Source organism: Lissotriton vulgaris, chromosome 7, assembly GCF_964263255.1.
Source record: "Lissotriton vulgaris chromosome 7, aLisVul1.2, whole genome shotgun sequence".
In the NCBI taxonomy this organism is placed as follows: domain Eukaryota; kingdom Metazoa; phylum Chordata; class Amphibia; order Caudata; family Salamandridae; genus Lissotriton; species Lissotriton vulgaris.
The window spans coordinates 8,703,212-8,727,049 of record NC_141695.1 but is presented as its reverse complement, the minus strand read 5'-3'; the positions used below and the strand labels follow the sequence as shown (position 1 = coordinate 8,727,049).

Here is a 23,838-nt window from a genome sequence, read left to right as displayed (position 1 = left end):
TGACTCGAGCCTACCATAAATTAATTTGGGATGGTAAAAAATCCTATCTGGAATCTAGAATAAATGAAGCGGAGCATTCTTGCAAGGAAATTTTCAGGGTGGTTAAAGATTTCACCTCTCCCACTGCTTATACTCCGACCCATGCTCACTCCGAAACTTGGTTGAAGGAATTAGCTGTCTATTTTGTACAGAAAATTACCTCTATTCAATCTTCTCTCCAGGCCACTTTCCAGCAGCATACGACAAGTCTGGGATGTCCCTTGCCAGATCATGGCCCCTTTCTGTCCAATTTTCCCCCATTAGATCATGAGAGTTCTCTTGCTATTCTGACAAGTCTCAAATCCGGATCTCCACAGGATCCTTGCCCTGCCAAGTGTCTAGCAAATATGGCACCTGTTCTTAATGACTTGATAAATCCCATCTTGAATCTGTCACTCTCTTCCGGGGTAGTTCCCAAAGCTTGGAAGAGTGCCATGATCTTGCCACTTATTAAAAAACCTGCGCTCGACCCTGCAGTCCATGCAAATTACAGACCCATCTCCTTACTCCCTGCTCTGGCGAAAGTGACTGAAAGGTTTGCTCACAGATCTATTTCCAATTTTATTGAGGAAAGGGGTCTGTTGCATAGTACTCAATCTGGCTTCCGTGCAAATTTCAGCACGGAGACCGCGCTCCTTGAAGTCACAGATGCCATCAGGGAGGAGTTGGATGTTGGTAAAAAAGTGGTACTGATTATGCTGGATCTGTCGGCGGCGTTCGACACCGTTCCCCACGCACTTCTTCTCTCCAGACTCTGGGACTTTGGTCTGCGGGGAACGGTGTGGAATTGGCTTAAATCCTTCTTAGCCGACCGCCGGCAGACAATCTGGGCGCCACCCTTCTCTGCTGAAATGTCACCACTTGAAGTGGGGGTCCCTCAAGGTTCCATCTTGAGCCCCCTCCTGTTTAACATCTTTATGGCCCCCCTGGCGGTGACAGCGGAGTCTTTTGGCGCCCGGATTGTCAGCTATGCTGACGACACCCAGCTCCTCTTTGTAAGTAACAGGGATGGTCAGTTTGATGGTGTCCAGGTCAACGGATGTTTGAGTGCTGTTTTTGAGTGGTTTGGATGCCATGGGCTGAAGTGCAACGCCGACAAGTCGGAGTTGCTCTTCTTTGGCTGTACATCTGAACCCGATTGGAAAACCTGGTGGCCGAAAGATATGTCTCCTCCCACAAGCTCGTCTGTGAAAGCCAAAAATTTGGGAGTGGTGATTGACAACAAGCTATCTTTCGGACCACATATTTCATCTCTCACTGGGAAATGTTTCGGCATCCTGCGGATGCTTCGCAAATTTCTCCCCCTAGTCTCTATTCAGCACAGAAAAATTATTGTCCAGGCACTGATCTGCTCCAGGCTGGATTATGCAAACATTTTGTTTCTGGGACTTCCCAAATATCTGGTCAGGCGTCTGCAAATCGCCCAGAATTCTGCAGCCCGAGCCATTTTTGGTCTTCCAAGGAAAGCCAGAGCCACGGATCTTCTCGCCACATTGCATTGGCTCCCAGTTGCAAAAAGGATTTTATTTAAAACATTGACCACGACTTTCAAAGCCTTGCATGGCATAGGCCCCAAATATATCTCCAAACGACTGTCTTGGCATACCCCTCCTAGATCTCTTAGATCCTCGTCCTTATCAAAAATGAGTGTTCCCACTATCAAACGGGCAAGAGCAGGAGGACGGTCTTTTCGTCACTTAGCCCCTCATGCCTGGAATGATCTTCCAATCTCTTTAAGACAGACTTCTAGTCTTCTGTCTTTCCGCAAGGCCCTTAAGACTTGGCTCTTCCCGTAATCTTGATGCTGTTTTTGTGTTTGTATGCCTTTTTGGTGTTATGTTTTTCCCCATCTTCGGTTGGGAGTCTTCGTTAAAGCGCCGGGATACTCCAGTGGAGTGGCCGTGCGCTATAGAAGTGTACAAATAACATAACATAACATAACATAACAGGAGGCTTTCTTGTTGGTGTGGTTGGTTGTGGAGGTCTTGAGAGGGGCGAGGGTGTTGGCGCGGTCGTTGATCCACTGTGTGAGGTTGGTTGCGGTGGTGTTTGGGTCGGTGGGGTCAGTGGGTGGTCTCCGGGTGAGGGTGGTCGTCAGTTGGTCCTTGGTGACCTTGCCCCTGCAGTGGCGTGTAGCTGTTGGGTGCGGTGGTGTGTGGTGGGTTTCCGAAAGGTGAAGTGGACGCATCTGTGGTATGTCCAGTGGGGTTTGGTGGTGTGGTTGAAGAAAACGTAGGGGCTTGCGGAGAAGATGGGGTCCAATGTGTGTCCAGCAGCGTGAGTGGGTATCGTCACAAGCTGTTTGAGTCTGAGGTTGGCGAGGGATGTCTACCAGGGCGGTGGAGTTGGCGTTGTTGTTGTTATCGAGGTGGAAGTTCAGGTCCCCGAGGAGGATGCAGTCTGTGGAGGTGAGGGCGTGGGGGCTGATGAGGTCGGCGATGGTGTCACTGAACTGTGGTCGGGGTCTGGGAAGTCTGTAGATGAGTGTTCCTCTGAGGGTCATGTTGGGGTCGGTGTGAATCTGGAAGTGCATGTGCTCGGCGGAGGTGAGGGTGTCATCAGTAGTAGTTGAGATTCTGATGGAGTCTTTGTGGATGATCGCGATTCCACCTCTTACTCCGTTGTCGCGGTCTCTGCGGGAGAACTTGTAGCCCTGTGGGATTGCTATGGCAATGTCTGGTGCCGAGGTGGCGTTAAGCCAGGTCTCCGTCAGGAAGGCAACGTCGGGGACGGTGGAGTCTAGGAGGTCCCAGAGTTTGATGGTGTCCTTGCGGGCGGTGCGGGTGTTGAGGAGGTGGCTGGGTTCTTTGGCTGGTGTTTTGGTGGGCTAGATGCTGATGTAGCTGCAGTTGCGGCAGGTGAAGGGTCCTTGGGTGCGTTTTGGGGTGGCCCGGTAGCTGGGGTGGGTTCGTCCGGTGTTGAGTGCACGGAGGGTGCTGGAGTCGTAGGGCAGTCTGTGGTAGCGGGGGGCCCGAGGTCCAGGGGTTCTGACACTGGGCGCAGTCTAGGTGCGGATGGGCACAGACAGGCTTTCCTTTGGTGTGCCAGAGGCGCGCCCGCTGCGCGCGTCCGCTGCGCTTCCGCACAGCGTCCTCCATAAATGGTGAAGTGGGAGGGAGGAGCAGCTGATAGGCGGGAGCGGGGTGGCCAATGGGTGACAGAGGGAGCGGATACAGAAGGAAAAGTGGCGGCCCGCAGGGGAGCAGCGGCGGGGAGCGGGGGGGGTACAGAAGCAGGAACAGTCACGGAGAACAAAAAATAGACAAAATAAACTGGCAACAGAACAAAAGATAGACAAGATGACTGGCAACAGGCACTCAACAGGGTAAAGTGCACGAGAAAAAACACTGGGGCGATCAGCAACAAAACTCAGGAGCACGACGGCAGCGGTGAACTCGCGGCGGCAGCGGTGAGGGCAGGAGTCCTGGTTACCCACGGGGGGAGCCGTGCAGTGTGTGGAGAGACACCGCAATGGGCTGTGTGATGGGGAAAGGGCAGGAATGCACCATACTGCACTGTGTGACAGGGAAAAGGAAAGGGCAGGAATGCACTATACTGCGCTGCGTGACAGGGAAAGGGTTGGAATGCACAGTACTGCACTGCATGACACGGAAAGGGCGGAATGATCAGTGTTGCACTGCGTGACAGGGAAAGGGCAGGAATGCACCGTACTGTGCTGCATGATAGGGAAAGGGAAGGAATGCACTGTACTGCGCTGCGTGACAGGGAAAGGGCTGGAATGCACCGTACAGCGCTGCGTGACAGGGAAAGGGCAGGAATGAACTGTACTGTGCTGCGTGATGGGGAAAGGGCTGGAATGCACCGTACAGCGCTGCGTGACAGGGAAAGGGCAAGAATGCACTGTACTGTGCTGCATGACAGGGAAAGGGCAGAGATGCACCGTACTGTGCTGCGTGACAGGAAAAGGACAGGAATGCACCGTAGTGCGCTGCGTGACAGGGAAAGGGAGGGAATGCACCGTACCTCGCTGCGTGATGGAGAAAAGGCAGGAATAATGCGCTCCGTTAAGCAAAATGGCGGGAAGCACTGTACTGCGCTGCATGACAGGGAAAGGGCAGGAATGCACTGTACTGCGCTGATCGACGGGGAAAGGGCAGTAATGCATCGTACTGAATTGCGTGACAAGGAAAGGGCAGGAATGCACCGTACTGCACTGCGTGACAGGGAAAGGACAGGAATGCACCGTACTGCTCTGCATGACAGGGAAAGGGCAGGAATGCACTGTACTGTGCTGCGTGACAGGGAAGAGGCAGTAATGCATCCTACTGCACTGCATGACAGGGAAGGGGCAGGAATGCACCATACTGCACTTTGTGACGGGGAAAGGGCAGGAATGCACTGTACAGCACTTCGTGACAGGAAAGAGCAGGAGTGCACCGTACTGCACTGCATGACAGGGAAAGGGCAGGAATGCACTGTACTGCGCTGCGTGACAGGGAAAGGACAGGAATGCACCGCACTGTGCTGCATGACAGGGAAAGGGCAGGAATGCACCGTACTGCGCTGCATGACAGGGAAAGGGCAGGAATGCACCCTACTGCGCTGCGTGACAGGGAAAGGGGGAATGCACCGTACTGCGCTGCGTGACAGGGAAAGGGCAAGAATGCACCGTACTGCGCTGGATGACATGGAAAGGGCAGGAATGCACCCTACTGCACTGCGTGACAGGGAAAGGGGGGAATGCACCGTACTGCGCTACGTGACAGGGAAAGGGCAAGAATGCACCGTACTGCGCTGCATGACAGGGAAAGGGCAGGAATGCACCGTACTGCGCTGCATGACAGTGAAATGGCAGGAATGCACCGTACTGCGCTGCCTGAAAGGGAAAAGGCAGGAATGCACCGTACTGTTCTGCATGACAGGGAAAGGCAGGAATGCACCGTACTGTTCTGCATGACAGGGAAAGGCAGGAATGCACCGTACTGTTCTGCATGACAGGGAAAGGGCAGGAATGCTCTGTATTTACAAGAGCTCAGTGCATTCCTGTCTTTTCCTCTGCGCTGGTGTCATTTTGGCTGCTAGCGCAAAGGCAGGATTGTGTTTGTGTAGGAAGGGGCAGGTACCTGCACAAAAACAGTCCTGGGAGACGTAGTTCTCTCTCTATGTGTGCTCAAGAATTCAGAAGGCATAGAAAGAGGAACTAAAGAGGAGAGATAATGATATTTCCCTCGTTACTCTACTCCTGGGGCAGCGGATCATTTAGGCGCATTCCTGGGTTTACCAGTTCTGGTAAATCAGGGAATGTGTCACACACCATGGGAGTTGCGGGGAAGACTCACACAACGCCTCGCTAGCGCAGAGTAAGGCAACTCAGTGATTTACGCCGCTTTGCTTTATTTGAGATTTAGGAAGCCACTCAGTTCCAAGCGAAGCGGCCTTTCGTTAATCTGCATGACCTTATTAATTTTATTTTTCTGTTGCAGCGCGCAGGCATCACGTAGCGTGGTGTAAGCGCAATTCAACTGGGGTCATAAAGATGGCCCTCAGTATGCCAGCCTCATTTAGAGACAGGTGGACCATAAAGTTTCCTTTGGCAGAGCCCCTGTTGGCTCCATTGACAAAAGAGCTCCTCCGGTGGCCCAACAGAGCAGGGGCCATTGGAGGAAAGGCATTGCACCACAAATCCTTTGTGGTGTGGACGTGTTTTCTGTGTCCGTTCCGCTGAACTGCCTTCCTATGGTCTGATCCAAAATTGACAAAACACTTCTGTGAAATGTGTAATCCTCTTTCCTGAAGATCATTAGAGTCTGGAAAAATAATTGGACTCAATAACATTAAACAATGTTTAAGACATTACGGCTGAGGCTGACGAGCACCTCCTCACGGTAATTTTGTGGTTACAACGTAGAATGTTATGTTATGTTACGTTACTGCTATTTGTGTAGCGCAACAGCTGCACCAGCAAAGGGGAGTCCCGACACTGTCAGCAAAGCAACTAACACGGAGGGAAGGCAAAAACTACCCAATGGGGACTAGGTATGTTTTAATGGCCTTCCTGAAAGCCAAATAGTTAGTATGGCTTTGAATGTGAGTGGGCAGTGAATTCCATAGAAGGGCTACACTGCTGAGGAAGGAACGGCCCCCTGCCCGCACTCTCCAGAACCTTGGGACCCTCACCAGGTGCTGGCCAAGTCAGCGGAGCTGGCGTGTGGGAACATAGGGAATAACTCGGTTGGCCATAATACTAGGAGTGTTGAATTTCAGGGCTTTAAAGGTGATGCAAAGGGCCCTAAATTCAATTCTCCTAACCACTGGCAGCCAATGTAGCCAGTGGATTGTGGCTGACACCGGGCAGGACCTGCGCTAGCCAATCAGTGATCTGGCTGCTGCGTTCTGTACCCATTGTAGCTGAGCAATCTCGGCTTTATTTCCCCCTAAATACAGGGAGCAGGCATTATCCAATCTGGACATTATGGCTTTCTGAAGGATTGTCTGACGCGTCAGCGGATCAAAAAACCCTAGTAGGGGTCTAAGCACCCGTAAAAACCCAAAGCAGGTCCCTGCTACCTTTTTGGTTTGGACTTGATAGCTGAGCGGATGAGTCCAACCATACCCCCAGGTTTTTGACAGCTTGCTTAGGAGGAGGGGCACCAATGTTCACTCCATAGACAGTGGTCCTTTACCACCACAACACCTCTGATTTATTGGTGTTCAGTGGAGGCAGTTGGCGGTCATCCACTCAGCGACCACCGCCAGATCGCCCTGAAATTTCAGGGTGTCCCTCTTGGTGTCACTTGAGAGTGCCACCTCCAGCTAGGTGTCGTCGGCATAGGAGACCATGGTCAGTCCCCTGTTTCTAGCCATCGCAGCCAGTGGTTGGACATAGAGATTGAATAAAAGGGGACTAAGGGAGGAATGCCCGAGACAAAAGGTGAAACATTACCCATAAATGACCTCTTACTGAGGATCTAAGTGAACCACTTCAGGGCCAAGCCAACAATACCTGCCTCCTCCAGGCGTTGTAGCAGAATGGCATGGGACACTGTGTCAAACGCGGGGCTGAGATCCAGAAGCATCAGCGCCGACGTTTGCCCCGCGTCAAGAGCAGACCAAATATGTTCAGTCACAGCCAAGAGGGCAGACTCTGTGCTGTGACCAGGTGGAAAACCATTCTGGGAGGAGTCCAGCGTGCCGTTCTCGGCCAGGAAGTCTGAGAGGAGTGAATTGACATGCGCCTCCGTGATCTTGGATAGCCACGGGAGTGGTGAAATGGGGCGGTAGATTTCGGGCTTGGCCGGATCCAACAGAGGTTTTTTAAGTAAAGGTAGCACCTGGGCATGTTTTCATGCCTTGGGCACGATAGCTATGGAAAGCGACATATTAAATATCTGCTTCATTGAGGGCATAATCGTAGGCAGCACCCTTCTAAACTGCTCTGGTTTAAGGGGATCCGCAGGTGAACCAGATTTAATTTTCCTGCAAAGAGCTTGCACTTGGTCTGTGGAAATGGGTACAAGAGACTCCAAGGTATTGGCAGGTTGATCACACCCTAGCACTAGAGGGGTGATAACTGTGGCAGGGGAGGACCTATTGGGCCCGATTCACAGAACTAACTTAAGACAAAATCCTAAACTTCCTACTTTTGGTATTCACAGAAGTTATGATTTTGGCTTAAGTTTGTCTTAAGACAGACTTAAGGCAGACTTAAGACAAAATCCTAACTTAAGTCTGTCTTAAGTCTGTCTTAAGACAAACTTAAGCCAAAATCCTAACTTCTGTGAATACCAAAAGTAGTAAGTTTAGGATTTTCTCTTAAGGTAGTGCTGTGAATCGGGCCCATAGATGTTATCTACCTTCCTAATAAAAAAGGAGGCAAGGTCCTCACATTGCTCATTCGACTGTATTTTCTGCCCTATGTTGGTCTGTTGTTATTCAAGGTTGGAGAGTATCGAGAATACACTCTTTACCGGGTTATCGCTAATGCGGATTAGGTCGGCATAGAACGTTGCGCGTGCCAATTGAATGGCCTTGTGATAGCTTTTGACTGCCGCTCGATAGGTGTCTTTTGCATCAGGAGCCTCTAATAATAATAATAATAATAATCTTCATCATCATCATAATCACCATCAATATCATCTCCAACATCAGCATCATCAACATAATCATCATCAACATCATCTCCATCATAAGCATCATCATCATCATTGTCCATCACTAACTCTCAGCACTCGGAACACTTAATTATCATCATCTTCAGCATCATCACCATCTCCATCCTCATCATCCAGGAGAATGTACATATTAAACAATGCTTAAGACAAATCTGTGAATCAGACATTACTGCTGCGGCCGACGTCCACCTTATAACTGTAATTCTGTGGTTACAATGTTGAGTCAAAAGCCTCTATTTCTTTTTATCTGTAGTTTTTCTAATCATGTCTGAGGTAGAGAGGGTTGTGCCACTGGGGTCTTAGGGTGTCTGAAAATAGGTCAACTCCACACTTCTTACCCAGACGGTAGAGCACGATGTTTATGAATACGTTGACTGCAACCAACACTCCTAGGGTTATCGCCTGCCTCCTAAGACGAGGGATCTCCTGGCCACCTGGAGAGGAAATCACAGAATCCTGCATTAACTTTACATGTGGGAGTGGATCACCTGCCTGTGGCTGGAGTACAATGTCACAGAACAGCCTGTAATACTCTCAGTTAATGTGTGCCAAGTCACTCCAATGGCAATCAGTGTCGGTCAAGACTGGTCAATGAGTCTCGAGGTGTGTGTCAGTGCTGACCATATCCAAAATTGACAAAACACTTCTGTGAAATGTGTAATCCTCTTTCCTGAAGATCATTAGTGTCTGGAAAACAATTGTACTCAATAACATTAACATTAATAATAATGCTGACCATAGCCTCTCAGAGTGTGTCAATGCTGACCATAGCCTCTCAGTGTGTGTCAGTGCTGACCATATCCTCTCAGTGTGTGTCAATGATGACCATAGCCTCTCAGTGTGTGTCAATGCTGACCATAGCCTCTCGGTGTATGTCAGAGCTGACCATAACATTCCGGTGCATGTCAGTGTTGACCATAGCCTCTCGGTGTGTGTCATTGCTGACCATAGCCTCTCAGTGTGTGTCAATGCTGGCCATAGCCTCTCGGTGCATATCAGTGCAGACCATTGCCTCTTGGTGTGTGTCAGTGCTGACCAAAGCCTCTCAGTGTGTGTCAAGGCTGACCATAGCCTCTGGGTGTGTGTCACTGCTGATCATTGCCTCACAGTGTGTGTCTGTGCTGACCATTGCCTCTCAGTGTGTGTCAGTGCTGACTATAACCTCTCGGTGTGTGTCAGTGCTGTTGTTGCCGCTTGCTGTGTGTCAGTGCAGACCATAGCTTCTAGGTGTGTCTCAGAGCTGACCATAACCTCTTGGTGTATATCAGTGCAGACCATTGCCTCTTGGTGTGTGTCAGTGCTGACCAACGCCTCTCAGTGTGTGTCAAGGCTGACCATAGCCTCTCGGTGTGTATCAGTGCTGACCATAGCCTCTCGGTTTGTATCAGTGCAGACCATAGTCTCTCTGTGTATGTCAGTGCTGACCATAACATATCGGTGCATGTCAGTGCTGACCATCTCCTCTTGGTTCTGTCAGTGCTGACCATAGCCTCTCAGTGTGTGTGTCAGTGCTGACCATAGCCTCTTGGTGTGTGTCAGTGCTGACCATAACGGTGCATGTCAGTGCTGACCATATCCTCTCGGTGTGTGTCAGTGCTGACCATAGCCTCTCAGTGTGTGTCAGTGCTGACCATAGCCTCTGGGTGTGTGTCAGTGCTGACCATAGCCTCTCAGTGTGTGTCAGTGCTGACCATAGCCTCTGGGTGTGTGTCAGTGCTGACCATAGCCTCTCGGTGTGTGTCAGTGCTGACCATAGCCTCTCAGTGTGTGCCAGTTCTGACCATAGCCTCTCGGTGTATATCAGTGCTGACCATAGCCTCTCAGTGTGTGTCAGTGCTGACCGTAGCCTCTCGGTGTGTATCAGTGCTGACCATAGCCTCTCAGTATGTGTCAGTGCTGACCATAGCCTTTCGGTGTGTGTCAGTGCTGACCATAGCCTCTCGGTGTGTATCAGTGCTGACCATAGCCTCTCAGTGTGTGTCAAGGCTGACCATAGCCTCTGGGTGTGTGTCTGTGCTGACCATTGCCTCTCAGTGTGTGTCACTGCTGACCATAGCCTCTCAGTGTGTGTCTGTGCTGACCATTGCCTCTCAGTGTGTGTCACTGCTGACCATAGCCTCTCAGTGAGTGCCAAGACTTGCCATTGCCTCTCAATGTGCACCAAGAATGGACGGCTTCCTCATTGAGCATCAAGTGTTATTACTGATCAGCTACGGCCATTTCATCAATCAAAACATAAAGAAGTATATATTTACTGTTCTAACCCCACATCTGCTTACCTTGTCAATATTTTGTTAGACAATATTGTGGAGTCGATATTTGTACGGATCACCACTAAAAACCATGGAGCACATTTACTATTTGTTCACGCAACACAACTTTGAATGCGTGAAAGGGAGAGGACAGAAATGCTCCATATTTACACAGATACTCTCTTTGTACGCTGGTGCACTGTGTGCTTCCCAGCACCAATGCAGACACCCTTGCTCTACGGTTGAATGGTGTCTGCATTACTGGTAGGATTGTTTTTGTGCAGGAAGGGACACCTTCCCGAACAAAAACAATCCGTAGTGGCATATTCATGTTTCTATGTGTGCTGCAGGAGAAATAAAGCTATTTCTAGCTCTTTGTGTCGCTTTGCACCAAGTGGGCGTTCTTGGGGTTTTACATGGATGCATCAACACAAACGCCCACAGTTTATTATATGTGAGTAAATTAATCCCTCCTTGAAGCAGGCATTAACAAGGGGAACATTTGTATTTGTGCACAAAATCTACAGATTGCATGTGTGTTGTAGGACACAGAACAAGTCCATATGCGTGGCATCCTTTTGAGTTTGTAGAGGTGCAGGAATGTGTACTGGAAAGGTCTGCTTCCAGTACATACCCTACACTATACAACACAAGCTCAGCTCTGCACCAGGGTACTAGGCTGTGTGTGTCATAAGGCGTCCTAATGTGTGCACCAGCACAGCTGACGACAGCAGCAGGACTATCCTAGCTGATATGGCCCTACAAACACTGACTTTCGCCCTATGCTTTGCAGTGCAGAAAATCTGATTGCTGCGTTGCGTGTGCTTCTATTCGGTGTGTTTCCATCAGCTGCCCTGCAATGACCCTGTACAGATTACAATTTTTTTACTCTGGCCAGACTGGTTGTGTCACACTACTAGATAAGAGAGGGGGTCTTCAGCTCCCCATACAGACTTCATATCACTAACCATTGCCTTGATATCAGATTCACTCACCTCTGTCCTGAGAGTGCATCAGAATTACCTGTAGATGTAGTTGGATTCATTCTGTGATCCGTCCTCAGTGCCTTGAAGCCTCCTCTAGTGCTCAGGATACTCAGAGGTGCAGGAAGCAGTGAGAGGCTCTTGGGTCTGAGCCGCATCTGATGAGCAGCCCTGGGAGGGATCTATAAAACAGGCACAGATACAGGAAACTGCACTTAGAAAGAGCTGATGGTGGAATTGTGCAATCTGGGGGGGGGGGGGGGGGGGGGATGATGAGTGAGCAGAAAACAGCTAAGAATAACCTCCATTGGACGATGCAGGCGTGGGTGTGGGATGGATGGTACCTTTCTTCATGTTCTGTGCGAATGCCCGATGATTGCAGAGTATTGGTCCAGGGTGCATGATGTTATGAGTCGTGTCACTGGGATCCCACTGCTTCCCGAAGCACGACGTTGTCTGTTGAATGTGTGGGAACCGTCTGATTGTAATGCTGCCCAGACACTTTGGGTTACCCTGGGCAATATGGTCGCAAAGAGGGACATCGCGCAGCTCTGGGGCTCCCCTAGATTACCATTGCTCAGTGCCTGGAAAGAGAACATGGACTGGTCCATGTTCCGAGAGAAGACTGTGTATGAGGCTCGGGGGCGTCCAGGGAAGTGGTCCAGAGTTTGGGCTCCGTGGAATACTTATCGCGGAGATATCTGCTCCCCTCCGCTTGACTATGAGGTCCCTCTCCCCTCCTCTCCATGATTTACGTTCCTTCCCCAATTTCACTACATGTTTTGTTTTCCCGCTCGTGCTTACCCCCCCTTGCCAGAGTCCTGAGAACTGAGGTGGATGAAAGAAGCACGAGGAGACTCAAGAGAAGAGAACCTTGGGGTGGGGGAGAACTGAGGTGGATGAAGGAAGCACGAGGAGACTCAAGAGAAGAGAACCTTGGGCTGGGAGAGAACTGAGGTGGATGAAGGAAGCACGAGGAGACTCAAGAGAAGAGAACCTTGGGGTGGGGAGAACTGTGGTGGGTGAAGGAAGCATGAGGAGACTCAAGAGAAGAGAACCTTGGGGTGGAGGAGAACTGAGGTGGATGAAGGAAGCACGAGGAGACTCAAGAGAAGAGAACCTTGGGGTGGGGGGAGAACTGAGGTGGATGAAGGAAGCACGAGGAGACTCAAGAGAAGAGAACCTTGGGTGGAGGAGAACTGAGGTGGATGAAGGAAGCACGGGGAGACTCAAGAGAAGAAAACCTTGGGGTGGGGGAGAACTGTGGTGAATGAAGGAAGCATGAGAGACTCAAGAGAAGAGAACCTTGGGGTGGGGGAGAACTGTGGTGAATGAAGGAAGCATGAGAGACTCAAGAGAAGAGAACCTTATGGTGGAGGAAGAACTGTGGTGGATGAAGAAGCATGAGGAGACTCAAGAGAAGAGAACCTTGGGGTGGAGGGAGAACTGAGGTGGATGAAAGAAGCACGAGGAGACTCAAGAGTAGAGAACCTTGGGGTGGGGGAGAACTGTGGTGGATGAAGGAAGCACGAGGAGACTCAAGAGAAGAGAACCTTGGGGTGGGGGGAGAACTGTGGTGGCTGAAGGAAGCATGAGGAGACTCAAGAGAAGAGAACCTTGGGGTGGAAGAGAACTGAGGTGGATGAAGGAAGCATGAGGAGACTCAAGAGAAGAGAACCTTGGGGTGGAGGAGAACTGAGGTGGATGAAGGAAGCACGAGGAGACTCAAGAGAAGAGAACCTTGGGGTGGGCGGAGAACTGTGGTGAATGAAGGAAGCATGAGAGACTCAAGAGAAGAGAACCTTGGGGGAGAACTGTGGTGAATAAAGGAAGCATTAGAGACTCAAGAGAAGATAACCTTAAGGTTGGAGGAAGAACTGTGGTGAATGAAGAAGCATGAGGAGACTCAAGAGAAGAGAACCTTGGGGTGGAGGGAGAATGAGGTGGATGAAAGAAGCACGAGGAGACTCAAGAGAAGAGAACCTTGGGGTGGGGGGAGAACGGAGGTGGATGAAGGAAGCACGAGGAGACTCAAGAGAAGAGAACCTTGGGCTGGGGGAGAACTGAGGTGGATGAAGGAAGCACGAGGAGACTCAAGAGAAGAGAACCTTGGGGTGGGGGAGAACTGTGGTGGCTGAAGGAAGCACGAGGAGACTCAAGAGAAGAGAACCTTGGGTGGAGGAGAACTGAGGTGGATGAAGGAAGCACGGGGAGACTCAAGAGAAGAAAACCTTGGGGTGGGGGAGAACTGTGGTGAATGAAGGAAGCATGAGAGACTCAAGAGAAGAGAACCTTGGGGTGGGGGAGAACTGTGGTGAATGAAGGAAGCATGAGAGACTCAAGAGAAGAGAACCTTATGGTGGAGGAAGAACTGTGGTGGATGAAGAAGCATGAGGAGACTCAAGAGAAGAGAACCTTGGGGTGGAGGGAGAACTGAGGTGGATGAAAGAAGCACGAGGAGACTCAAGAGTAGAGAACCTTGGGGTGGGGGAGAACTGTGGTGGATGAAGGAAGCACGAGGAGACTCAAGAGAAGAGAACCTTGGGGTGGGGGGAGAACTGTGGTGGCTGAAGGAAGCATGAGGAGACTCAAGAGAAGAGAACCTTGGGGTGGAAGAGAACTGAGGTGGATGAAGGAAGCATGAGGAGACTCAAGAGAAGAGAACCTTGGGGTGGAGGAGAACTTAGGTGGATGAAGGAAGCATGAGGAGACTCAAGAGAAGAGAACCTTGGGGTGGAGGTGAACTGAGATGGATGAAGGAAGCATGAGGAGACTCAAGAGAAGAGAACCTTGGGGTGGAGGAAGAACTGTGGTGGATGAAGAAGCATGAGGAGACTCAAGAGAAGAGAACCTTGGGGTGGAGGGAGAACTGAGGTGGATGAAAGAAGCACGAGGAGACTAGGCATGAGCGGATTTTGCGGATTGGCAATCCGCTAATTTGCAGATTTGCGAATTTGCGGATTGCGAAAATCCACAAAATCCGCGAATCCGCGTGGATTTTTATTTTTTTATGTTCGCACGGGTTACTGCAAGTTCGCGTTGGTTTTGTACAATTTCGCAAATTGCGAAATTGTACAAAACGCGTGCGAACTTGCAGAAACCCGTGCGAACATTATGTGCCCAGTAGGGTATGTGCCTCTTGTGTGAATAGAAAGTCAGAGAAATATCAGTTCAGCAGATGAAGAGAAAGAAGCTCCTGGTGAGCAGCTGTCAGAGAGGCACTCGGACCCCCTTCCCTGCTACGCCTACACGCCAGTATTAATTCCAGGCGCCAATATTTACATATTGCCATAGCGACGAACGCGCTAACGGATTCCCCCATACTGTCAATTCGTTTAATTTTCCAATTCAAGTAGGACCCTCGTCCAAATTAAAAGTGACTGAGCGCTACTTGGATCATCCCATTGAGAGATCTTATTTGATTAAAACCAATATTCTCTCCGGAAAGCGACAACCAATTCAGTTACATTGTCAAACAACCATCCTTGCCTGATAACGCATCGGCAAGTTTCAGGAGGCTCATCAGTCCTGATGATGATCTAAAGTTACATAGATCGAAACGCCGTCGACCCACCCAAGGAATTTCACTAGTTCTATTGTATATAATTGTTGTGTTTTTAACCTTGTTGTTGTTGTGTGACAGTCCATTCACTTTGATCACTTATGTCATGTCCTGCACCGTACTATTCACTTGAGCATCTGAAATACAGTATAAATATTTATGTATATCTATAAAACAGAAAGAGTAAATAAAAGTTCCTACTTGTACCTACAATTTTCGCTCCCTAGCGTTTATTAAATACTCGATACTTTCACCTTTCTCCCTAGGACCTTATTAGGCCTACCTTGAACCACTGTTTCTTAAAAAGTATCGTTCTACCCCAGGTTCAACTTTAGGGGGTTCCCTTGTTTATAAAAAACACGGTCACAGGAACAGCACGGGTATTGCGCTCGTGAAAGTCAAGGATGCAAAGCCTATCCAGCATCACAGCTGATTTTCCACGGTAGATTTGGGAAGAAGGCACACCTGTCCAGCCTCGACGACGCTCACGATTGTTTTTGGCTAATGAATGAGTCACTGAATTTGAGCATCAACTAGTTTGAGCGACCATGTGTGTGTTACTATGCAATCGCCCCGAAGACCGAATGCCGGGAAGACCGAAATCATACCCTTCGGCCCGCAAAACCCTTTCTCCTCCAGCCTATGGTGGCCACTGGGGGTGGAGTCCCCCCCGGACACCATCACTGCGGCCCGGAACCTAGGGATTAGATTTGACAGTGCCCTATCTTTCAAACAGCAAGCAGGGGCAGTGGCAGGGTCTTGTTTCAACATCATCAGAGGGCTTAGAAAGTTATTTGATTTTCTTCCTCTGACAGCCAGGAAGACGGTGACAGTAGCACTTGTAACATCTCGCTTGGACTACTGCAACAGCCTATATGCAGGATTAAATCGATCTGTCCTGCATAGGTTGCAGGTTGTCCAAAATGCTGCTGCCCGTCTGGTCCTGAAATGGCTGAGGAGGTCATCTGCCTCAGCCGCCCTCAAGGCCCTACACTGGTTACCTATTCACAAACGCATACTTTTCAAAATCTTACTGATTACCTTTAGGGCATATCACCAAAAAGGACCTAAATACTTCCTCCCCTGGTTCAAACAGTATGCACCAACACGCTCCCTAAGATCAGCCAACATGAATTTACTACAGACCCCTAAATTCAGACTCAAAACTAGAGGAGGGAAATCTCTCGCAACACTAGGCGCAAAAGCGTGGAATAAACTTCCTCCCAACTTGCGCTTGATCTCTGCTGAGAAGAATTTCCGTAAGGCCCTGAAAACTTGGATTTTCAACCTTCCAGACTCGATCTGTATGACTCTGGTTTAGACATAGTGTTCTGTTTAGATGAGATAGATGTGTGAGCTGACTTTTCCGGCCTTCCATCTAGGCTACGGGCTACAAGCGCCAGGATGCTCCTTGGAGCGACAGTCGCGCTATAGAAGTGCATATTTACATTTACATTTACATTTACATCTGGTAAAACCACAAGCATGTGGCCTATAATCAACAGTAGGCCCAGTGGACTCCCAAGAAACAACAGAATACCCAAACTTGCAACAATCCAAGAGGTTCAAACTGAAAGACTAATCACATTCGATCAGCCTGCAGTGCACAATGAAGGACTATGCAATAATGCCATGGAACTCGTGCCTCTTGAAACACAGATTGAAACAGTTCATCAAGAAACAACACCAGTCTACACTAATGTGGCATCAGAAAGTGCTACCGAGAGACAGATTGAAAGAACAATCCCATCAATTGACAGAACTGCCTCTGGTTATTTCATCAACTTCGACAACTTCTCTGAAGATCAAAACGACCCCGAAGTGATGCCAGAAACAAAAAAGTCTTTTATGTATTAAATATTTTATTGAGCATAGGCAAAAAACGCACCTCAGCGATATCTGTAGGGCCGCCACCACTCCAGGGAGGCCCAGGTCAGCGACCCCGCGGATACCCCACATAGGGCCAGCGGGTACATCATCTTATTAACACAGCAAGCCGCCTACAACCCAATGGGCCGGCCGCGTCTTAAGAGGTGCTACAACGGTGCAAGCTGATCAGTGCTAGTGCATTATAAGAAAAACACGAGAAACAAAGAACTGTAAACAACCCCACCTCCCGCCCCACCCCAACCCTCCCCTCTCCTTGTCCATGTCCGGAATTCAGCTGTTGGTTGTGGTCCACCACTAACAGTCAGTGGACGCTGCGCGCGCGGGGCCTGTGCGCTTACGGGTGTGAGTTTTGGGGTCCGGGAGAGGTGTTTCTGCCAAGCGTAGCAGACGCAGGTAGCGTGGGCAGCTCACCTCCCGAAACTCCCCGGTAAGCAAGGCGAGGAATGGCCGCCAGAGTTCCGCAAAGTCCGCCCCCCTCCCTGTCGCCGCCAGCGATAGTTTCTCCATTCCCAGGATCGCCCAGAGTCGGTGAAGCCACCCCAGTTGCTGCGGAGCCTGGGTCGCCCTCCAGTGGGCCACAATGTTTTGGACCGCAGCCCCAAGCGCAAGTGCGATCAAGCGTCCGCGCCAGGATTTCAGAGGGTACATGAGTGCGTTTGGGAGGCCTAGCAGAATGTACGCTGGGAAGCGCGGCAGTTGTGTGTCCAGATGCGTATCTATAAGGTCCAGGATAGGGTCCCAATAGGGGCGCAGCGCCTTACAGCTCCACAGCAGGTGTTCCAGTGTCCCTAGTTCCCCACATCCCCTCCAGCATCTGTCACTGATTCGGGCATCCCAGTGGTGTAGTCTCTCAGGGGTGTGGTACCAGTATGTAGCTACCTTAGTCAATGTCTCGGTAAGGCTAGTGTGGTGCGCCGAGTGTCTGGCTCTATGGTACACCCCCTCCCATTCCTTCCTAGTGAGCTGCCTCCCCAGATCCCTCTCCCACCGGACATGGCCCGCGTTGTATGTGTGTGCCTGAGTGAGGAGCAGCTGCTGATAGAGGTCCGATATCAATTTCTTATCCGAGGTGCGTGTCAGCAGCCACCGTTCGTAAGGCGTGAGGTGCCGTTGGGCTCCGGGCTGGATCGAGGGGTGGAGCACCCAGTGGCGCACCTGCAGGTATTGCAAGCGTTCCGATTCGGCCACGCCGTAATCCGCCTTGACCTGCTGGAACGGTAGGATGCCCTTGATATCGAACATGTGTCCCGCCGCACGACAGGGTGTCGTCCGCCACGTCGTGAACGTACCGGTGTCCAAGCCCGGCGAGAAGTCTGGATTCTCAAAGATGGGAGTCATGGGTGAGGGGAAGGTGGTCAGCCCCTTGGCCACGGCTACTCTATCCCACACTCGCAGGGCGGTACTGGTGATTTCAGAAGCATACAAGTTAGGGGGACGGTGTCGGCGCGGAAGGAAGGGCACGCCTTGGCGGGTACGGCCGGCCACTGCCTGGTCCAGGAAGAGCCAGTGCTTACTGGACTCCAGCTGGAACCATTCCACGAAGGTGCGCAGCTGTGTCGCCTGGAAGTACAGGGTAAGGTCTGGCACGCCGACCCCCCCGTTCGCTGGGGGTAGGGTGGCGAGAGTGTGCTTAAACCTGGGTCGCCGGCCGTTCCAAATGAACCGTGACAGTTCCGATTGAGTTTGTTGAAGCCAACCCGCCGGGGGGTTCAGGGGGAGCGTCTGGAACAGGTACAGAATCTGCGGCAGCAGTGTCATTTTGACTGCGGCAATTCTGCCTAACCATGACAGCGTGAGTGGTCGCCAACGCCGGAGCTGCTCCCGGAGTTTGCATCGGGTCAGTGAGGGACAGCAAGACGTCGTCAGCGTACAGGCTGATCTTATGCGTGTCGGCCCCAAATTTGATGCCCGAAATGAGAGCATGTTGCCTCACCCTCTGAGCCATCGGCTCCATATATAATGCGAATAGGAGCGGCGACAGCGGGCAGCCTTGGCGCGTACCTCTGCCAATGTCGAACCTCGGGGAGGTATGACCGTTCACTCTTACCGCGGCGTTGGGCCGGCGGTAGCAGTTGAAGATGCGATGGCGGAGTTTCTCCCCAAAGCCGAAGTGACGGAGGGCCTGGTCGAGGTATGGCCAGTGTACTCTATCGAAGGCCTTCTCCGCATCGATGGTGAGCAGCATGCAGCCGGGTTTAGTGCGCGACCCGGCCTCAATGAGGTGCAGCACCCGCTTGGTGTTGTCGCTGGTCTGCCGTTGGGGGATAAAACCCGCTTGGTCGGGGTCTATCAGCTGTTGCATATATGGGGCGATGCGGCTCGCTAGAATGCCAGTGTAGAGCTTCAGGTCTATGTTCAGTAGCGATATGGGTCTGTAGGAGCCGCAAACTGCCGGATCACGGCTCGGTTTGGGAATAACAGAGATAGACGCCTCTAGCAAGTCCGGGTGTATGGCGCCAGGCGTGTCAAATGTGTTAAACAGGTCGCGCAAGAGGGGGGCAAGCTGCTGGCAAAAGGTTTTGTAAAATGCCGCAGTATAGCCATCGGGTCCCGGGGATTTCCCGACCTTGAGGCGGGCAATGGCCGAGATGACCTCTTCCAGGCCTATGGGCCGCTCCAGAAAGTCCGCTTGGGCCTGGGTAAGGGTGGGGAGTTCCGCGCCCCGCAAATAGGCTGGGCCGGCGTCGGGGTCTAGGTGATCCGCGTCGTAGAGCGCCGCATAGAAATTGCCAAAGGCCGCCGCAATCGCTGCGTTCTCTGTAATCAAGTCGCCATTGGCCAACTGGAGAGAGCGCACTTGTTGCCTCTGGGTTTGCGCCCGAAGCCTGCTTGCCAGCAGTCTCCCGCAGCGGTCGCCACCGGTATAGTAGACGTGTTTGAGGCGCATAGCGGCGTATTCCGCCACGTCTTGGTCTAAGGCCGCTAGCATTTTCCGCTCGGCGCACAGTTGCCTCCATGCCCTGGCCGCCCCCGTGCGTTGGTGCATCTGTTCCAGTTCCGCCACGCGCTGGGAGAGCTCGGCACGTTTCAGCTCCCTCTCTTTGTTGTTGGCCGTGGCGATGGAAATGATTTCCCCGCGCAGGACCGCTTTGAGGGCCGCCCACTGGGTAGCTTTGGTGGTGTCGTCATTGGCGTTGTGCTCCAGAAAGCGGCTAAGCGCTGCCGTGAGCCGAGCCTGGGTGTCAGGCAGCTGTAAGAGACCGTCCCGCAGCCTCCAGTGCCGTTGTGGAGCCGGCATAGCTCCCACACGAAGCGTCACCACCACCGGGGAGTGGTCCGATAGCGCGGCTGGCAGTATCTCCACGCTCTCAACCTGTAACGCCAGCTGCGAGGAGCCCAGAAAATAGTCTAGCCTCGCATACGTTTTGTGAGCAGCCGAGTAATACGTGTAGGCAGTGATTTGGGGGTGTGTGTGCCGCCAAAGGTCGGTGAGGCCCAGGTCCGTCAGATGCGCATGACCCGCCGCTGTGAGCGCCCCTACTTGACCGGATCTTTGGCCCGAGCGATCCGCCGTGTTATGAAATACTATGTTGAGGTCCCCCCCCAGCAGCAAGTGAGTGTGTGTGGTGGATGTAACGGTCTCTAGAGCTGTATGCAGGAACTTTTCCTGACCCTCATTCGGGCCATAAACCGAGCCCACAAGTAGGGTGTGGGCCGCAATTTGGAAGCTATAGAGTAGAAGCCGCCCTTTAATTTCGGCCTCTTTCTGGAGGACTTTCCCCTCAAAGGACTTAGCCACCAGGATCGCCACCCCCGCAGACTTCTTCGGGGAAGAGGAAAAGAACTGCCATGGAAACGCGCGGGATTTGAGTCTATGCTGGTCGCTGTGCACAAGGTGTGTTTCCTGGAGAAGGCAGATATCCGCCTTGGAGCGCTCGAGATAGGATAGTATCGCCCTGCGTTTGTTCGGACTGTTGAGACCCCGCACATTAAGCGTAAGCACTATGAGGTGTCGTGGCATATCTGGGATCGTACGAGTAATGCCAAGCCCACCCGGCGGCCGTGCCTGTGGGCCCACGGGTCGTGGAAGACACTGTGGTGGGGGCCATGTCAGAGCACCTCGTGGCGACCGAACCCCCTGGACAAGGAGAGCCCCCCCGCCCCTCCCCCCTCTCTCCCCAAGACCCCCCCAACCCCAACTGCCCCCCCATGTCCCCGCTCAACCGGAGCAACTGTCCCACCCGGATCCCCCCTGCCCTCAGTGCAAACTCTCCCTGTTCATCACCCCACACCCGGATCCCCCCCCAACCCCTTTTCCCAACTGGCAAAGAAATGTGGTCCATCATTGTCCCAGGTCCAGGCTCATGGCCGCTGGACCTGTGGTAAGGTAAGTCCGTAGAATGGGAGCCGTGGCGACGTCGCAAGCAGGTCCGCTCACTCGGAGTGCTCCAACGCAGGTGAAAAGTCAGTGTCATCATCAGGGAAGGCCAAGGAGCGCATTGCACGCGCCCCCGCCGCCGGGCTAGCGTAGCCCGAACCGACTAAGCCCCGCGACACCAGTGCGTCGCTCCCCCAGCGGTCAGCCATTGTTCGCAGGCGCCAGGCCCTGTGCCACCGTCTCCACCGCCGACCTCTGCCCCTCCTCTATCTCTGTGTCCGCGGGGCGTCGCGGCCTGCGTCTGCGCCGCTGCTGCTGCCAGCGGCCTGGGCCAGTCTTGTTAGTAGATTTGTCCCCCGGTGACTCTTCGTCGACTCTCGGTTCATCCAAGCCCAGCACTCGGCAGGCGTCCCGAAGGGTGCGCGGCTGATGGAGGACATTGCCAAGCCGAAACACCAGTCGGAAGGGGTGCCCCCAGCTGTAGGAGATGTTGCGCTGTCTCAGCTCCGCCGTCACCGGCCGGAAGGTGCGCCTCTTCTCTAGGGTAAGTGCAGCCAGGTCCTGGTACAGCGCCGGGGAGTGCCCGCCGAAGGTGATCTTCTCCATGTGGCGTGCCTTGTTCAGGATTTCCTCCTTCGTCCTGTAATCTTGCACACACACCAGGATGTCCGGCGGGTTTGTCGCGTTGGCCCTCGGCGGGCCCGTCCGGTGGGCTCTGTCGAGGCGCAGGGGGGCGTCCGCCTGACGGCCCAAGATGTGGTTGAAGAGACCCTGTGTAAACCGGAAGAGGTCCTCTGTGTCCGGGGACAATTTCACTCCTCAGATCCGAATATTGTGCCGCCGGGAGCGGTTTTCCAAGTCCTCGGCATGCGTCTGGAGGTCCACCTGTTGGTCGTGGATGCGGGCCAGCTCTTGTCGTAGGGCCTCTATTTCGGCGTCCCGTGTGTCGCTCTTTGTTTCCAGGTCCACCACTCTCTCCCCTATGGCATCAGTGTCGCGGCGGACCTCCTTGATCTCGTCTTGGAGTTCTTTTTTCAGGGCATGGATGTCTTCTCGCAGGCCAGAGAACAGTGATTCCAAAAAGGACCGCGTGACTGGGGCCTCGGGGTCTGCTCCCTCAGGGGGCGATGAGGCCACCACCTTCTTGTCTGTGTCAACCCGGGGGTTGGCGTTCGCGGGGCCGTTCCGCTTCCCCATGGCGGGGGGGGTGAAAAGGTCCTTGATGGTGCGGTCCTTTCTGGGCCTCCCGCCAGACATATCGCCCCAGGGCCCCCAGTCACGTCCACCGGCACCCCTCTCCGCCGGCTGCAAAGCGGGCCCTAGGCCTTCTGGGCGCCGATCCGGGTTCGGGTCGACCAGTGCTGTGGAAGTGGCACCTCCGTGTTCCCCCAAATCTTCTGCCCTCCTGGGCGGGCAATGTAGCGTCGCAGGGCGCGGTAGGGGCCGCAGGAGGGGCGTAGGGACTTCGGGTCCAACGGCGAGGCGGGAAACGCCGGGCGGGAAGCCGCCAAGATGGCGTCTGCAGCGCCCCGCGCCGCCCTATCCGGAGGCAAGAGTGCAGCAAGTCCACAGGGCCTCCTCACATCAAGGGGGCCCGCTCACCTCTGCGAGGACCGCGGTGGGAGCGCGAGGCCGCCGGTGCTGATGTCCCCAGAGTCCACTCCACTACAACAGGCAGGGCAGGAGGTCCAGCGCGGTTCCCCGGGGCCGTCAGGTTGCCACCCCCCCGGCCGAGGGTCGAGGCCCGTAGGTTCAGCAAAGACGGGGGCAATGCTGCAGAGGTAGGCCCGCTGGGGGGGGGGGGACGCCTGTCTGCCTCCGCTCTTCACTCTCTTCCCCTAGGCCCCTCCGGCCGAATCAGCAATCTCCCGGTGCCTCACGGAGCCTCCGTGTGTGCGGTGCGCGAAGCGCGCGGCCACAGCGGCTGCAGTGCGAGGGGGCCAGGCCGCCTAGGATGGCGATTCCCCGGCGCGGGTCGCGCCTCTTCGACGAGATCAAGCGGGAAGCAGGAGCTCCGCGGAGGGGGGGGGGGCCGTTGCCACTGTCTCACCCCCCCCCCGGTACCTCCGATCCGCTGTGTCGGGTCCGCCTCGGGTCGGGGTCACGCGTCATCCTTCGGCGCCTCACCTCTGTGTGCCTCCCAGGTTCTCTAGGCGCCGCTGCTAGGTCCGTGGATGAAGGCTGGTGACAGTCCGGGCAAAGGCCGCTCCGCCTCCCGGTACGCGTAGCAGGTCCGCAGAAGCCCCCACGATCTGCCGTGAGAAGCCTCGCGCGGCTCTGCGCGGGCCGGACCTGCTAACGCCGGTCCTGGGGGACCCCAGGCGGCTCCGTGGCTCCACCCACTTCGGCCTTGCTCTCGTCCTTGCTCCGGGCTCGAGGAGCGCGCTAGGCCTCAGGCGCCGTCGCCCTCGCGGTCAATCTCGGCGGGGACCAGGCTGCCGCCGGACACATAACCGGCCCAAAGGTCGCCGCCGCAGCTTCACTGGCGTCAGGTGGTCTCTCAGGGCTATTTTCGGTCGGGCAGGTGCTGGAATTATGCTCAAGTCGGCGGCCGGCGGCGGGAGCTCGGCAAGGCACGTCTGCTCACGCCGCCATCTTGGCCACGCCCCCCCAAAAAAAGTCTTTTAAAGAAAAAGCAACGGAACTCTTTCATCAACTGAAG

General features: G+C 53.3%; 1 protein-coding gene across 2 annotated transcripts in view; it reads right to left on the bottom strand.

Annotated features, from left to right (window-relative positions):
* Positions 1 to 11,522, bottom strand: part of LOC147700492 (E3 ubiquitin-protein ligase TRIM69-like) — a 122,475-nt gene extending 110,953 nt beyond the window's left edge. For both annotated transcript variants that reach the window (XM_086928438.1, XM_086928439.1), the window contains exons 1-2: positions 11,447 to 11,522; positions 8,510 to 8,605 (exon numbers count right to left, since the gene is read on the bottom strand). In XM_086928438.1, the coding sequence (XP_086784564.1) occupies positions 8,510 to 8,605; positions 11,447 to 11,468 (118 nt within the window). In that variant the 5' untranslated portion in view covers positions 11,469 to 11,522. The remainder of the gene's footprint in view (positions 1 to 8,509; positions 8,606 to 11,446) is intronic.
* Positions 11,523 to 23,838: the final 12,316 nt, after the last annotated feature.